Source organism: Rhipicephalus microplus, chromosome 9 (genome assembly GCF_043290135.1).
Source record: "Rhipicephalus microplus isolate Deutch F79 chromosome 9, USDA_Rmic, whole genome shotgun sequence".
Lineage (NCBI taxonomy): Eukaryota > Metazoa > Arthropoda > Arachnida > Ixodida > Ixodidae > Rhipicephalus > Rhipicephalus microplus.
Window position 1 is genome coordinate 12,819,616 of NC_134708.1, and position 15,167 is coordinate 12,834,782.

The window sequence follows — 15,167 nt, forward strand, 5'->3', positions numbered from 1 at the left end:
ATAATTAGTTTTTGATGGTTTTGCTTGTCCAAGCAACGCCAAGTGACTGCGGAACTGCAGTAAAAAACATGGCGGCCCCCATGTCGACCAGGCTCGCGTTCGCGTCGAAAACCGCACAACTCGTGAGCTGTAAGAGTAAGTGCGCTCCGTTTTCCTTTAGTTCTTCTGGCATTATACCACTAGCGCGACGAGTAAATCATGTAGGAAGTGTTCGTTCCGGATACCTTGCCGATCACGATATATGCATCTCTGGAGTCCTCTACTGCAATGTTTGACGACATTGGGAGTGTGCTTGTAGAGTAGCCTATAGAAACGCGAAATTTCCGTTGTTTGTTGCACGCATATTAGCGGTGTTATATGTATCACTCAGTTTCGAGTAAGGTGTCATAATGTGTTCGGACGTTGAGTTCGACTGTGATCGTGATCGAATTTCTCGGTCGCTATTGGCTCGTTTGTACGTGACGTTCGAAAAAGCCAATCGTAATCGCTCGATCGCGATCGATAATGGCCGCGTAACAAAGGGGGTAAACAAAAATTAAAACTACACGAGAAACAGAGCACACGCTAACGACAAAGCTCGTCTAGACCTTTGTCCATGGCAAGGTTCTGTTTGGCGTTGCATAAGTCAGTTGCTAGACTTTGGGGTGGTTGTTGCTAGATTGCCACTAAATTTAGTGAATAAATTTACTCCTGTAGTTGTGGCGTCTTTGTGAGTGTTTGGTTTCGTCCGTGATGTATTTTGCAAGTGCGTGAGCTACGTTGGCCGTTTTAATTAATAAAATGAACGTAAAACGAGTGTTCCAGAAGTCGGGGCGCGTTCTCTTGCTGTGTGCGCTGCTGTGCAATTAAAAAAAAAAAAAGAGGGCAAAGCTCTGTTTGGCGTTGCATAAGTCAGTTGCCAGACTTTGGGAGACTTTGGGGTGGTTGTTGCCTTTGTCAATTAATTCATCGCGTACTGAAATGAACACTAGGTCAATTTGAAGCTCTGGATAATCACCTCTTTTTTGTGTGTGCGAATTTCACATCTCAAACTTTCCTTTTTCGCTTCCTGAAGCCCGGGTTCCACAAGTGGTCACCTGTGCAGGCCTGAAGCTATGGAAAGTGCCTCCAACGTTCGAAGGTAGCGTACATGTGAATCTCACTTGGTAAAAGTTGGACGTATGTTGAAAATGTGTTTAATAAAATAAAAATAAAGTTGAAACCATGCCCTCCCTGCTGTAAGATTTGCGAAAATACCACTGCATATTCTTGAGTGAATAACCTCAACCACGGACATAGAAATATATGCAGGAAGACAAAAAAAAAATATTTTGCACATGAACATTGTGCATACATTGTGTGTATACAGACAGCATTCTGGTGCACTACACATTAGCAGTTTGTTCATACATTGCCTAGAATAAGTGCTCAATTTTTTGTGCAAGAACATGGACGCAGACAGTAATGCCTAGTTCACACTGAAACATCCGCTTTCTACAACGACCGAAATTCCCCTGCCGCCGAAACGCAGCGTCATTCGCACTGGACGCGCCCCGCGCCGCCGAATATGCCATCTGCTACGGGGCGAACGCGGTATGGATGCGGTGTCACCCGGTTATTGTCGCGGCTCGCAAACGCCACTACGCTATCCGGTGGTGTATACTTCGACGATTCTCGTACGCAAAGCAAGAAAAGACAGTACTGCTTACTTTGCTGGCAAGTGGCTGTCTTGTGATGCACGAAGAGCAGAAAAACCACCGACGCCAGCAGCGTTGGTGGGTTCGTTTTGCTCTGCGAGACCGCAACAAGCTCGGTCACCTCTTTCACGAAATACGGAGGCGAAGTAGGCACAGAGTAGGTTAAACTCCCATTGGTTTCAACATTCAGTTACGTGCACTGCGGCATAACAAGTGAGTAGGGCTTGGCCGCTATTTTTCAAAATTCCTTGACTAGCGCTCCTATTGGTCCGCGGTGACCGATTCGGCGGCAGACGCTGCAAAAATCGGTCCGAGAGCGATCGGCGCGGAGAGAGCCCTTTCGGCGGATCTCGCCGCCGCCGAAACGGATTCGGAGCACTTTCGGCGGCCGGAATGCTCAGTGTGAACGCGGCCTAAAGGCAAATTCATCAAAATGGGAAGTCAAGCACTCTTTTTAAAAGGAGACGCCAACAACAGGCATCCTTGCCAGATTGGCTGCAGCTCAGCCAATCAAGTGAAGCACAATATGTTGTAGCCCCCTTCCTTTCCCTTCACTGCACATGTCTGCACCGTGAGTGTAGGCAAAACTAAAAACCACACTAATTGTTCATGTTGATGTTGATATTGGACATCGTGTGATCACCTTGGCTGAATGATCTTTGTGGTTGCGCTGACAGTAGTGTATGGTTCTATATATACATTTAAATAATAAATAAGCATGCTCTGCCATCCTGTGTTTGTCTTTAAAGAGGCTCTGCAGCATCTTTTCAAGTACTCATCTAATGACTTTATTATAGGAGTTCATTGCCTCAAGAACCGACTGCCGCTAAAGTGTTTAGAGCAAGTATGAGCAGAGTTACAAAGATTTGTCGCATGCTATAATTGCTTTCTCTTTTCTCTCGTCCCGATGAGCACGCTGGAAGCTAAGCAGGAAGGGATGGCATAGGGAAAAAAGTTACGTCATGAGCTTGAACACATTTTTTTTTTCTTCCTTTTTTCCAAAGTGTAGCTTACTTTCACTGTGACGTTCAGGACACGCACAGGCACGGGGCAGCATCTTGTGGTGGCTATGGTAACTATAAAACCAGCGATGCTCAAATCAGCCAATAGCCATAAATTTGGGCATATGGCGTGGTCATTTAGATATATAGCATCATTTGTTGAGAGAAAAAAAACAATTTCTAGCTGTCTATGAGAGTTAATTGGAATTTCAGGCCGCATGCTGCGCTGTAATATTTCGCTCGTGTGTTCCCCGAACCTTAACTACCGATCAGCAACGTTTTGTCACCATGCTCAAGAAGCATTGCAGGGTCCCTTTAAGATGTGAAAAAGGTATCAATGGGTTAATCAACGCAGCACACTTAAAAAGCGCCACCCATACGTTAGGCAGGGATTGTTACACTTGACTTTGCTTCCACTGCCACTTTGTTCTCAGGGGTGGAATTCCCGGAAGAGAGAAAACTACGCAACCTCGAAAAGGTGCCAACGTACCCATTCGGCGTACGGCCTCCGAAAATGTTCAAGGACCTGGCTACCATTCGTGGGGCTGAGCTTGTGCACAACCGCCTGCTATACAATCAGTACGGCATAATTGTGAGTGCGACACACTCGTAAGTATATGCGTAGGTTTGGAAGAGAGAGAATCAGCACAAGCTACGTTGGGGCTCTACCAACAGCAAAAGTTTCATGTTGAAAATTTCTATCCATAAATGAGAACTGCCTAGAGACAGTATGCGAGGGTTCATTGGTAAGCTGTCAGCTCGTAAAAAGATCACTCGATTTGTGACGCCAGCAGGTAAGAGAGGAGTTTTCCACACTCGGCTTCGTGGCTACTAGCGGTGCTAAGGCTCCCACGCATAAGTGCTGATATGTCCGACGCATAAAGTGGATTGGGCGATGACCGTCATTGTAGCTTAGGTAGTAGAGCATCTGGCGCATTGCTCGAAGGTGGCATGCTGGATCAGCGGCAATTTATGTTTTCGTCCACTTTACTTTCTTCACATTTACATCATAATTCCTACAAATAACACCCCCTATGCTTTTCTTGGCTCTGTTGTCTGTTAGTTGTACACACAGAAATATTATTTGTTCCTTATTTATAAATTTAAGCTGAAATTCTTTGGATTTCAATCAAAAAAATTTTTATATTTAGTTGCCATGGAGCATATTATGTATTTATGGTCAGAATTTTTAGTTTGGTACTACGAGCAGGAATTTTTTTTTCAAAACGTATCGTCAAGTCTTTAGCTTCAGTTTGTAGTTTGGCAATAGTAAAGAGAATAACTATTGCATGTTTATGAACTGCAAGTGTTACTGGGTTGTCTGAACTAAACAGTTTTTCATGCGTCGTGATTGTAGCATTAATATGGGAACAGACATAGCAGCAATATGTGGAGCAAAACTTTGGCAAGCAGTAGAATTGTGTTGAGCAAGCTGCAGGCTAGTGCGTGTTATCAGTCCACTTTACACAATCTAGCCTACAGATTTTACCAACTTTTTATGTCTCTTCTGTGTGTGCTCAAACTGACACTTCTGCAATCTTTATGCTGAGCTTTTGTGTGTTTGTTTTTGCTTTCCAAAGCTAATGTTGAAGAGCATTGCTAAAAGACAATTCAGGACCCTATACCAGAGTTCGAAACCACATTGCTTGCCATTCCATGCAGTATCTTTCTGACATTCTAGACACATCTTTCTGTGTGCTCCGACACCGAGTGGCATAGCAAGGTTATTGCCATTGCATTGCACCCACAGTTTCAGAATCAGTACAACGAAAAGAGAACAAATCAGAGTGCAGTGTGTAAACCATGCTACTTGGTTATGCAGAATTCAGATGATTATTGAGCCACGTGTCAGTATCTCTACACTGGGCAGATTTGAGTGCTATGAAAAAAAGTTATGTGCGAAATTCTCTACAACATTGAATATGTCGACATTCATCAGCTTTTTGTGGTCTTGCAAAGTTGTTGTATCCCAAGCGCACCTTTGTTCCTGAGCAAGCCCCAGAACGTCTTGAGTGAAGCTGTACCCCGTACCTATTGACGTCAACTCCTCCCTTCAGCCCCGCTCGTTACAAACGAGCCACCGACCATTTGCCCGGCAGTTCGGCTGCAACCTCGGAGTAGGAATGAACAAGCTTTTAACCATTCCAGACTGTCTACACTTTTTAGACTACCGTGTCCCGGGCATGTCTCGTGCGACCAATGACAACACCGGACGTACGTAACAAAAGCATAATTTAGGCTAAAGAAAAATGTTGCAACGAGGCCACCCTGTTTCCTTGCACAAACATGCAGTAGAGTGTCTGCAGGTATTGAAAATGAGTAATTTGACCCAGAATGTGAAAGCATGCATAGAGCTACAGGGTTTTCTTTCAACATGCAGAATTTTTTTAAACAGCGCTCAACAGGGCTTCAAGCAGTGCTTATTGTTTTGTGATTTCCAGGCCTTGTCGGGTGCCTTCCTCCGTCCAGGTCACATCGATATGATTCGCCTAAACATAAACAAGAAGCTCGACGTTTCTAGGATGTTTGCCGTGTGGAGGATTGACCCGCCATGGAAGCCTATTACCAAAAAGGTGTTGCTCTTTTCTGTGCATCTGCTGTCTGTCTGCATGCCACAATGAATGTTTTTTTTTTTTTTTTTTTACTAATTCTTATTCGCACCCAACATAGCAGCCAAAGAGCCCTTAAGAATAAAGAATGCACATCCGCGCTTCTAATGATATGCTTATTGAATGAAATGCATTCATTGTTTTCGTTCGCTATCATCCGACAGATAAAAACAGTGAATGAAACGGTGAAATGGGGGAGAGAGTGGAAAAGGCCGCATATTTGCAATCTAGGGAAGTAGGGAGAGAAGTGCTTGCTTAAAATTTCACCATAGTAGTGAACTTTCTGGAGAATTTCCTGTCTATATACATGCATTCTTCTGTCGGCTTTTCATCTTGGGCATGTTTAGGATAGGTATATTTTTTTAGTAAGGGAAATAAAATTTGATTTGTTTTCTCTTCAACAACTGATTGGCTACTTTGAAGTTTTCTACTGTACTTGAACTGAAAGTAGAGTTTATCACTGTTTCTAGTGGCCTATGATGAGAACTTGGGAGTTGCCAGTTTAAACTACACTCATTCCCAAATCATCAGTAACCTCTCAAGTGCCGTCGTAGTTACATATTTCAAGAAACAAAATTTACCAACTAAGCACTATGAACCAAATCATGATTTGAGTTGAAATGAGGAATATTTGAGAATGCCCACTGCATTAAATTTTCTCTTGCCCGCTGAGCTTGGCTGTTCACATGTGTAGCGTTAGATCTTAGCTTTTGCTGCTCATGTGGCCAGTTGAGAAGTACAGGTGCAGTTCAACTTAATTTTGACTACAAAACAGCTTCCTTATGTCTCGGTGTACGGTAAGTGTATGTTCACTACGTGTTGTTATCAAGGACACACATTATACGTATGCTAGTAAATTTGGTAACTTATTGATGTTATTCGTCTTTATTATGTCCAAGCGTATATGCTTATATTGAATCGTCTATCTATACCGTATTTACTCGCGCGATCCTCGCACTCGCCTTATTCTCGCATCCCCCGACATCGCCCAACAAAAATACGATTTCTTTTTTTTCCTCGAGTAATTATTGCACCCCGGAAATTTGTCACAATAATGTCGTCTGCTCGTTCCAGCCACTGATGCTGATAGCGTGTGCCGTCTGGCGCCATCTGCTAAGCGTAGAGTGTACTGCTATTGCACCGAAATTCAATCCAATCCAAGCTCAAGTGGCAAGTGTGCGTTGCGGCGTGATTTGTATGTTGTGTCAGTAATCTTGTTACGTTATGGAACAATACGGACTACACAGCTGTTTTCAATTTGAAAGTGATTGATCATGCACTAAACAACGGCATCAGGGCCGCCGGTAGGCCTTTTGGAGTAGACGAGTTTTGTGTTCGCTACTGGTGACGGCAGCTGAAAGCCACCAAGACGTGTTGGGCCTTCTGTGTGCCTAAGACTGAGATTGATGGTAAACTTTATTTCTTCAGAAGGTAACTGCGGACGATTCTGTTAATTGGCCATCAGCCCAATACTGACGTCCTTCGCTTACCTTTTGCTGTTGAGCGACGAACGCTACCGCAACTCCCACAAGCTTTACGCACGGTATTCTAATTCTCGACTATTTGATTGTGCCTTTTGTGTCTCAAATGAATCTTGCCTTGTGTTGAACCTGTGCTTTTATTGTTCTGGCGTGAGAATCCTGACTTGCGGCCACTTCGTTTTCTTTTTCGCTCTGTTTGTTTTCATAAAAAGTTTTCCCCGCGTAATTCTCACACCCCCCAACTTTGCATCGGTTTTCCGCCCAAAAAAGTGCGAGGATTATGCGAGTAAATACAGTACCTACTGTTAGTTTCACTGGTTGTGAGCTCTGTCTTCTTCTTTAGGGTCAGGGAAAAAGAATGGGCAAAGGAAAAGGTGCCATAGATCACTATGTGACACCCATCAAAGCGGGGCGCATCATCATCGAAATGGGTGGCTATGTGGAGTTCGAGGAAGTAAAGCCACTTTTAGAGCAGGTAAGTGCGTTCTGTTAAGCTTTCTTTCATTGTTTTGTTACATTTAGTTTGTTATAACTGCAACAGAATATTGCTCTGCCTCAATTGGTTATAATTAGTATTAATAATTCAAGTAATACTAGCTAAACTGCATGGCTGTTATGTCTAGTTTTTCTGTCGATGGTAGCAGCCAAGCAGGCTTTGTGGGCCAAGGGTTTAATACAGTTTATGCTTCATAAATCACCAATGAAAATTTTCGTAAGAGCTTAGACAGTCGCTGACCACAACCGTTTTTGGGGAACATGCCTATATGCTGCCGGTTTCGAGTCAAGAGGTACTTTCGAGCAGCAGGGGCCACTATTTTTCAAGTTTGTTATGAACAACACCTTTTCTGATCTATTTTTAAGGCACCCATCTGTAATTTAAATGCAATAGCGTTTTGCTTATGAGCTAGCTGTAAGTCTAAGCTTTTCTTTGCCAGCCTTAAGATCTAGTGCAATCAATTTTGATTGGGTACACCACAGCACATCACTGAAAGTGCCTGAAGTTAAGTGAAAACGATATGTTCATCTTGCATACTAGTTGTCACAGCAGATTAGCCCGAGAAGTGATAAAGTGCAAAAAAAAAAAAGCATCAAAGCAGTGTTGATTACTTTCTTGTACCGTTTAGTCTTATGCACGTTTGTTTTAAGGTGTGTCACAAGCTTCCTGTGGATGCTATGCCAATCACCAACGAACTGCTCGAAGAAATTAAGCTTGAAGAGGAAGAACTGGAGAGGAGGAACATCAATCCATTTAGCATTGAGCGAGTCATAGACTACAAGATGCACGACTCTGCTCGGTGGATCAGCAAGTACGACAGGAAGTTCTACACGAAATACGTGTGATTGATGTTATAGGTAGTATTTGATTATTGTACAGAACAGAGCTCAATAAAATACTGAATGCTGTAGCACCCTTCCTTTGCCTTCTTTCATATGCACCACATTTTGCAGAGAAAAAGCACAAGAGTCTTCTGGTAAGAGACATTGTAAGAAGGAGAAGAAACAAACCCAAGTCATTTACTGTCCAAAGCAGGGCTTAGCAAGAACGCTGCTCTGACAATGCCAGCGGCTAGGCAACAATCGTGACATGGCATTGACGTCTGATTTTGTTGCACAAACATTTGGTGTCGTGATGTTATCTCATTCAGCTCGACAATCAACATTGTCTAAAGTGTTGTACAGCATTCTCTCATTCGCTTGATTGGCACATCACCTAATTTTTCTCCGACATTACATGTTTGTGCTGTAAAAGAGCAACAAAAACTGATAAATAACGGCAGACTAAAAGATTTAATAACTCTAATAGTACCTATGCTTGCCGATTTTCCAAGGTGAGTGTGGTAACCCAGACTGCATCATCCAAGCATTTTTCCATAAAATGTGTAAATAACTAAATTTGAAAGTTGACATTTCTCAACTGGCAGGATTACGTGGCATCACTCGCCAAGCTTCTTGCATTGGAGTGTATGCAGGGTCATTACCAAGCTACTGATTTTTGTCTCCTTTTTACTCCTAAAAGTGGAACCATCTGCAGAATTAGCACTAAGTAAGTTCAGGTGTAGTATTGCATGTTCAAATATATTCCAGTACTCTGTTCTTTATTGTCACCACTGAGAGCTTCGAACTTTCCAGCTGTTCAATATAACATCCATGAAATTACAAAAAAGGCACTCACGTCATTCCCTAGTTCCCGCACCTTTGTTTAGGGACTGATTAGTTTTTATTTAAGGATTGTGTCCTGGTATGCTTAATTGAAATGCAATATGGTTTTTGGCTAGGCTGGCAAAAGCGCGCATGCAGCTGACACCCGCAAAATCCGTGTACGGAAAGCACGTGCCCTCTTACACAAGAACTGACTGCGCCAATTGTCGCAGCAACTATCAGCACAGGCTGAAGCGTAGGGGAACTCCCGCAGTTGAAGCAAGGAAGAAAAGCACATAGGGAGTCGGCGCGCTGCGCAAGTGCACAGATGTTTGCGACACATGCCCACCGATGTACCATCTACAAAATGAGCACACCCATGGTGTCAGAGGGCTTTTTTAGTGCCCTTCCGTGGCAGCACTACAAAAAAAAGTTTGTGCAGCTTGTACTGGAGGCGCATTGCTAAAGATGCAATGGAGCGGATGGGCACCTAAGTAGTCCTGGCTGTCACTGCTTTGCTCAGTTTCGCTAATTGTCTCTTTCATTCTGCCTCTCATTCTTTTTCTCTGTTCACTCTGGTTTTGTGTATGTATCTCCAATCACTATTTATTTGTTTCTCTTTCTCTGTATTTCTTGCTTTCTATCTCTTTCTGCCTTTCGTTCTATCTTTTTTCCTTCCCTGGCATGCTCTACACTCTCCTCCTCCATTAGCTCATCCTCGCCCTCACATATGTCCTCCTCCTGCTCACTTCCCTTTCCTACACTCGTACTGTGCTGTACATGACTGTGCTATGCTTTGCTAGCGGGCCTGGATAGTCAACTGGTTAAAATGCTCGTCTTCAGGTGGATCCTCAGTACACGGGTGTAAATCTCGCCTCGCGTAGGAATTTTTCCCAATAACTTCTCTATCTTCGTCTGTTTTTTTTTCTATTTTTTTGCTTTTTCACTTTCTCTATACTCGTCTCATCCATCAGAGTTATTGCTTTCCGTGCTGGAGTGAGTGACAACTTTTATTTATCGAAAGGGTGAGGGAGGCTAAGCCAAGTAGGTTGCCAGGAGATGTTCTGTCTCTTAAGAGCGTAAGTGGCGCAGAACCAATCGCTGCCTTGAACGTCGTATGGCATTCTACGGTCGTAGCGAAATGCATTTTTGTGGGATGCTTATCAATTAGGTGTACTAATTATGTATACTGGTACGTCTGGCTGCTGACAGGCTTGTTCTCCCAAGATAAAACGATGGCAGTCAATCGTGAATAGCACAATAAGATATGAACACATAATCTCTTAAGTGTACATGGCCGACAAACACTGAAATGCTATTAGGTTACACGACTTGCGCCACACAGACAAGGGAGAGTTCAAAACGGGCCGCTTTAGAAAGCACTGCCTGAATTCATAAAATAATATACTCCCATTTCTCGAAAGAAGTACACAAACCAACGTTTTCTGTTTTTGTCATGCATGGATGATTTGAAGTAGCTTTTTCTACCCCTTTAATTACTTTCAGTTTACGTCACTATACTGTTAAGCTAACAACTACAAATAATGTCTGCTATGTTTTTCAATGCTTGATTGTCTGTTTGATTCATTATGTTGTGGAAAACTAGACCCTCTATCTATTACCCTTCTTTCATTCCTTGGGAGCTTCCACTTAATGATTAACGTTTATCAACTGTATAAAGGTATGTTCAACATTAATCCCTGGCTCTGCTTGCGGCCTCCAGGCACAGTGTCACGTCGGTCCTCCCACCCATAGGCATGTACATGGGGGGGGGGGGGGGGGGGGTGGCAGGGGGGAGGTGCAAAGTTAGCCTCATGCATTGACATGATAGAAGGGGGGAGGGGGGCTACGACGAACCTTCGCCACCCCTAAAGGGGAGCCCTGCACACGCTCATGCACCCCACCCATACGTTGTTAGACTTTGTGTCAAGAGTTGAGAAAACTGAGCTCGGAAATATTTACGATACAAATTCACTTCCCAGTTTCGAAGAAAGTTACAGCCACTCGGTGCCTAATTTTGACATTCTTATAGCTATTCCTAATTGCACAACATCGTTTATATGCTGCTGATTTGGGTTTTCTTACATGCGGTTTGTACGCTTCGGTTTTGATTTTGCACGGCGATGCTAGCACTATGTTGTTTGTATATTTTCTTGCAGTGTTTCAACCAGAACTGCAAGCGCGAAGTAACACGGCACCTCATGTAATGACCAATCACAACTGAATGAAAAAAAAAAGGATGTCCTTGCATCACATAAGGGCATTACATTCATCTCAGAATTGCATTGTCAAGAATATTGTCTTCTGAGAGGAAAGCGCACTACGTGCTACCAGGATGCATAAAAACACTTTTCGCTTCGCTATTTAAGTTGACGAAGAATAAAACAGCGCTAAAGGCGAAACGAGAAGAATACACATACGCAGCACTGACCAACCAGCCCAATCAAGCAAGCTGCTAAGTAGGGTAACACTTTCCAAATAATTATCACCCTATTTCTGTAACAAGCACTTCTTGTAAGCTATTAGAACATGTAATTTTCAGCAACGTCATTAACTTTCTTGAAACCAACTCTTTTTTTATACCTGCACAACGTGGCTTTCGCAAACATTTTTTGTGCGAGACACAGCTCGTATAATCTACTGACAAACTGCATCATCAGATCTTGGACTATTCATCATGCACCGACTGCATTTGCTTAGACTTTAGGAACGCTTTCGACAAAGTCTGTCACCAACTACTACTACCCAAATTCAGCCTAATAAACATTGAAAATCATTTATTCAAGTAGATTGAACGTTTTTTATGTAACAGAATTCAATACGTTATTGCTAACTATCACGATTCGTCATCTGCTGTGGTCCACTCAGGCGTACCGCAAGAATCCGCCCTTGGCCCGCTTCTGTTTCTTACTTATATTAACGACCTCATGTCTTCTACTTCTTCTAACATTCATCTTTTTGCAGATGATTGCATCATTTTGTATGAAATAACCAGTAATAACAACATTTCATTTTTTCAATCTGATCCACCGTAGCAGCTTGGTGCATCACATGGTGAATGAACTTAAACATTGGCGAATATAAGGCAATACGCGTAACAAGATCACCCAATACCCCGCTAACATACTACTTTAACAACGTCCCACTCGATCCGGTCAACTCATATAAATACTTGGGTGTTTTTATCACGACGAACCTATCTTGGGCAGCTCACATCGAATTCATTACTAATAATGCCAATCGCATGTTAAGCTACATAGGTTGTAACTTTTCAAAAGCACCATCAGCACTAAAACTGATCTTATATAAAACATTAGTGAGATCCGAACTCGAATACTGTATGCCTCTTGTGTGTGGGATCCTTACCACGATAACTTGATCGCTTCACTAGAACTTGTACAGAATAACTCCACCCGTTTAATACTATCTAACTATAATTGGATTGACAGTATAACTTCGGTGAAATCCAACATAGGTCTCCCGTCACTTGCATCCCTTCGTAAAATATCCCGCTTGGCCACATTTCACAAATTCTTCCATCATCCAACCCTTTAGGACCAACTAATCGTCAATCTTCAGTGCATATCCTATCGTATTGATCACCATCATAAGGTTGGCATTGCGTTGTACAACTCCCAGTGTTTTTATCGATCGTTCAAACCCCATACGTCAGCAGATTAGAACCATCGACCTGAGGACATAGTAGCTATTGCTAATAACCATCTTTTACATCAAGCATTACCTGATTTTTTTATAATTAGTAAGTGTACAATACATTATGGTATGTATTATTATGTATTATATTCATATTGTATTGAAGTCAAGGCCCTTATGCAACTAATATTGTATAATGAAGAATTTTTGTTTGTTGACTGACTTATTGTCACGCTGTATTTTTATTTCTCATCTACTTGTAACCACTCCCCTCTCTAATGCCATATGGCCTTGATGGTAAATAAAATGAAATCAAATAAAGTGCTAATTAAAAAGTGAGCAAGTGGCAACATTGTCCAACCGTGCTAATTGTTCAACGTTGACACGCTCACTCGGCAACCAACTTTGCCAAAAAGGTGGCAATTTCACCCGGTCGCAAATTAACGTACGTATCGCCCGTGCTCGATTCTGTATTCATTTCGGGAACTGGCATTGTCACGTCATCGATGGAATGCCATGGCTTCCCGATTTTTCGTTCTGCCTCTTGCGTGTGCCAGCGGTGGCGCTTGGGACCCGGAAGGAAGCTATTGGCTCCCAGCGTCACTGGACGGACGCGCTCCAGGCGACGACCCAAAAGCAAGCTCTGCGTCAGTCAAACCGTCAAGAAGTCAGTTTCCTTTTTTTTTTTGTTATGCTCGAAAGTGCTTTATTTCTTTCCTTACATAATTGTGAACATACAGATGCCTGAACCAATTGTCAAGGGTGGCTAGTTTCCAGTCCAGTGGTGAAAATAGAACTGACACATCAGATGCAGAATTTAGCAGCATGGTATCACAATACACGCCACGATTTATAATAAACGGAAGTGTTTATGAAGCATGCTCAATGAATCATAAGTAAAGTGATGATGCCGGTTCTCGAGAAAAAAAAAGTATCTGAAAAAAAAGTACTTGAAGTTACGAGTAGTAAACTATATTGGAGTAAACTATATTCCGGATTTACTTGCCGCTGAATTCTATTACTCCCTTGTCGTATAAATTACTACACTTTGGTAAGTTGAGGTTACCTTTTAGAGCTTTCCAATCCTCGAAGCGCTCTAAACTCACAACCTTACCGACGCACGCATTTTACCAAAGATAAAAGCATTAGAGGCTTCACGGAGAAGCAATCAACTTCATTCACACAGAACAGCATGATCTTCACCGTGGCTCCACGTGGGCTGCGACTCTTTCGGCCCAGGCAGCAATAGCTAGCTGCTTTTTCTTACAGATGGGCTTCTTTTGGGAACTAGTTGGTGCTTCAAATCCCATGTCGGGGTAGCTGTAAAGGAAATCCTTCACAGCCACCCCGACATGGGGTTTTGTGGGACCAATTCTCGTGCTTTAAAATTTTGGCAGATTGGGAAAACTGACCCTCATGTAAAATAAAAATTCAAAAGCACCTCGAGGAAAGTCTGCGGCAATTTGACTGGCTATGCCATGTCCTTTTGTTCTTCCATTTTTTAATTATTGTTCTTCACACAGCCTAAGCAGTCACGTGACTGATGAGAGAGTGCAAGGGGAAGAATCCACAGCTCTGGCGGCGCAACTGTTGCTATGCGCCGCTGTGCCATCTTGTGGCGTACTGCGAAGAGAGTGTGAGATGGGGAGGCTATAGTTGGCAACGTTCCAGGGCACATTTTTTAAGGCTCTCGCTTTAATAAACGCCAGCCAGTGAGATCTAGGGAAAGAGCATGTTTGAATACGGTGGAGGACTGGACTTGCGCTCTCGGGAGGTTTTTATTGGGCAAAGCCTCACGAAGAGTGAAAATTGACCGTTTGTGGAGTCAGTGGAAAAAGTCATCATTGCCGGATGACTTCCCCATATGACGTCATCACGCCGTCACAGACTGCCAAAATTTGTGGCGCCATCATGACGTCACAGATCTCCAACATTTGTGACGTCACATAACGGCACCCTGGGGTCATGCAATGTGAAGCCACATGATGACGTCATCGCATGACACAGTCGCTGGTGAAATGTGAGCTGATCACGAAGGCTGTGCAGAACTATCCGAGATGCAGAAAGCTTGCCATGTCCCCATCACGGAGGACGAGTGCATCGACAAAGAAGAAAAATGCAAAGATAGCTTTCGCATAATGGACCCTGTGAGTTGTTTTAGACTTCACAATATCGGAGAACAGTTCAACACGCAATGTAGAGGCCTGCTGCTCTCCTTTACTCTGTCTGTAGAAATGAATTATCGTGTGAGCTTCTACATTTCTGCATCGCAACCGATGTACACACGGCTGACACCGTTTAAGCATGGTGTTCCCCTCACCGTGATGCCGATCTTGGCAGTGGTGTCGTTGGTAGCCAGGTGCTCGAGGCGGAGAAGTATTTCGTGTGTAGGGAGCATTTCCAGAGTTAGTACGTGTACTGTGCTTGGCAGTGGCTGTCGCAACGCCGAAAACTGCAAGGTGAAAGAAGTGTGACGTGTTATTCAAATGAATTATTTATTAATTACTTATGACTTATTTACTTATGCATCACATTTCAGAGGATTCGTGCTCTCTTTAAAATTGTCAAGTAGCACATGTTTATGGGAAACGTTACATCCTTCCAAAA

At 43.1% G+C, this 15,167-nt stretch overlaps 2 protein-coding genes across 2 annotated transcripts in view; one reads left to right on the top strand and one right to left on the bottom strand.

Moving 5' to 3' along the window:
* Positions 1-5: 5 nt before the first annotated feature.
* On the top strand, positions 6-8,176 carry mRpL16 (mitochondrial ribosomal protein L16). The gene is made up of 6 exons (XM_037415487.2): positions 6-135; positions 1,055-1,120; positions 3,112-3,269; positions 5,119-5,250; positions 7,111-7,242; positions 7,914-8,176. The coding sequence occupies exons 1-6, from the start codon at positions 15-17 to the stop codon at positions 8,106-8,108; spliced, it is 804 nt and encodes a 267-aa protein (XP_037271384.2). The 5' UTR covers positions 6-14; the 3' UTR covers positions 8,109-8,176.
* Positions 8,177-12,783: 4,607 nt separating this feature from the next.
* The window catches only part of LOC119164865 (lysosomal alpha-mannosidase), a 68,828-nt gene continuing 66,444 nt past the window's right edge, over positions 12,784-15,167 (bottom strand). Inside the window, exons 20-21 of the mRNA XM_075874343.1 lie at positions 14,881-15,012; positions 12,784-13,203 (exon numbers count right to left, since the gene is read on the bottom strand). Coding sequence (XP_075730458.1) covers positions 12,949-13,203; positions 14,881-15,012 — 387 coding nt within the window. The 3' untranslated portion in view covers positions 12,784-12,948. The remainder of the gene's footprint in view (positions 13,204-14,880; positions 15,013-15,167) is intronic.

Coding starts and splice junctions, on each gene's coding strand:
- mRpL16 (XM_037415487.2), top strand. CDS start 15: ATGGTTTTGCTTGTCCAAGCAACGCCAAGTGACTGCGGAACTGCAGTA. Junction 5,251..7,110: donor GGAAGCCTATTACCAAAAAG/GTGTTGCTCTTT, acceptor CTTCTTCTTTAG/GGTCAGGGAAAAAGAATGGG. Junction 7,243..7,913: donor TAAAGCCACTTTTAGAGCAG/GTAAGTGCGTTC, acceptor GTTTGTTTTAAG/GTGTGTCACAAGCTTCCTGT.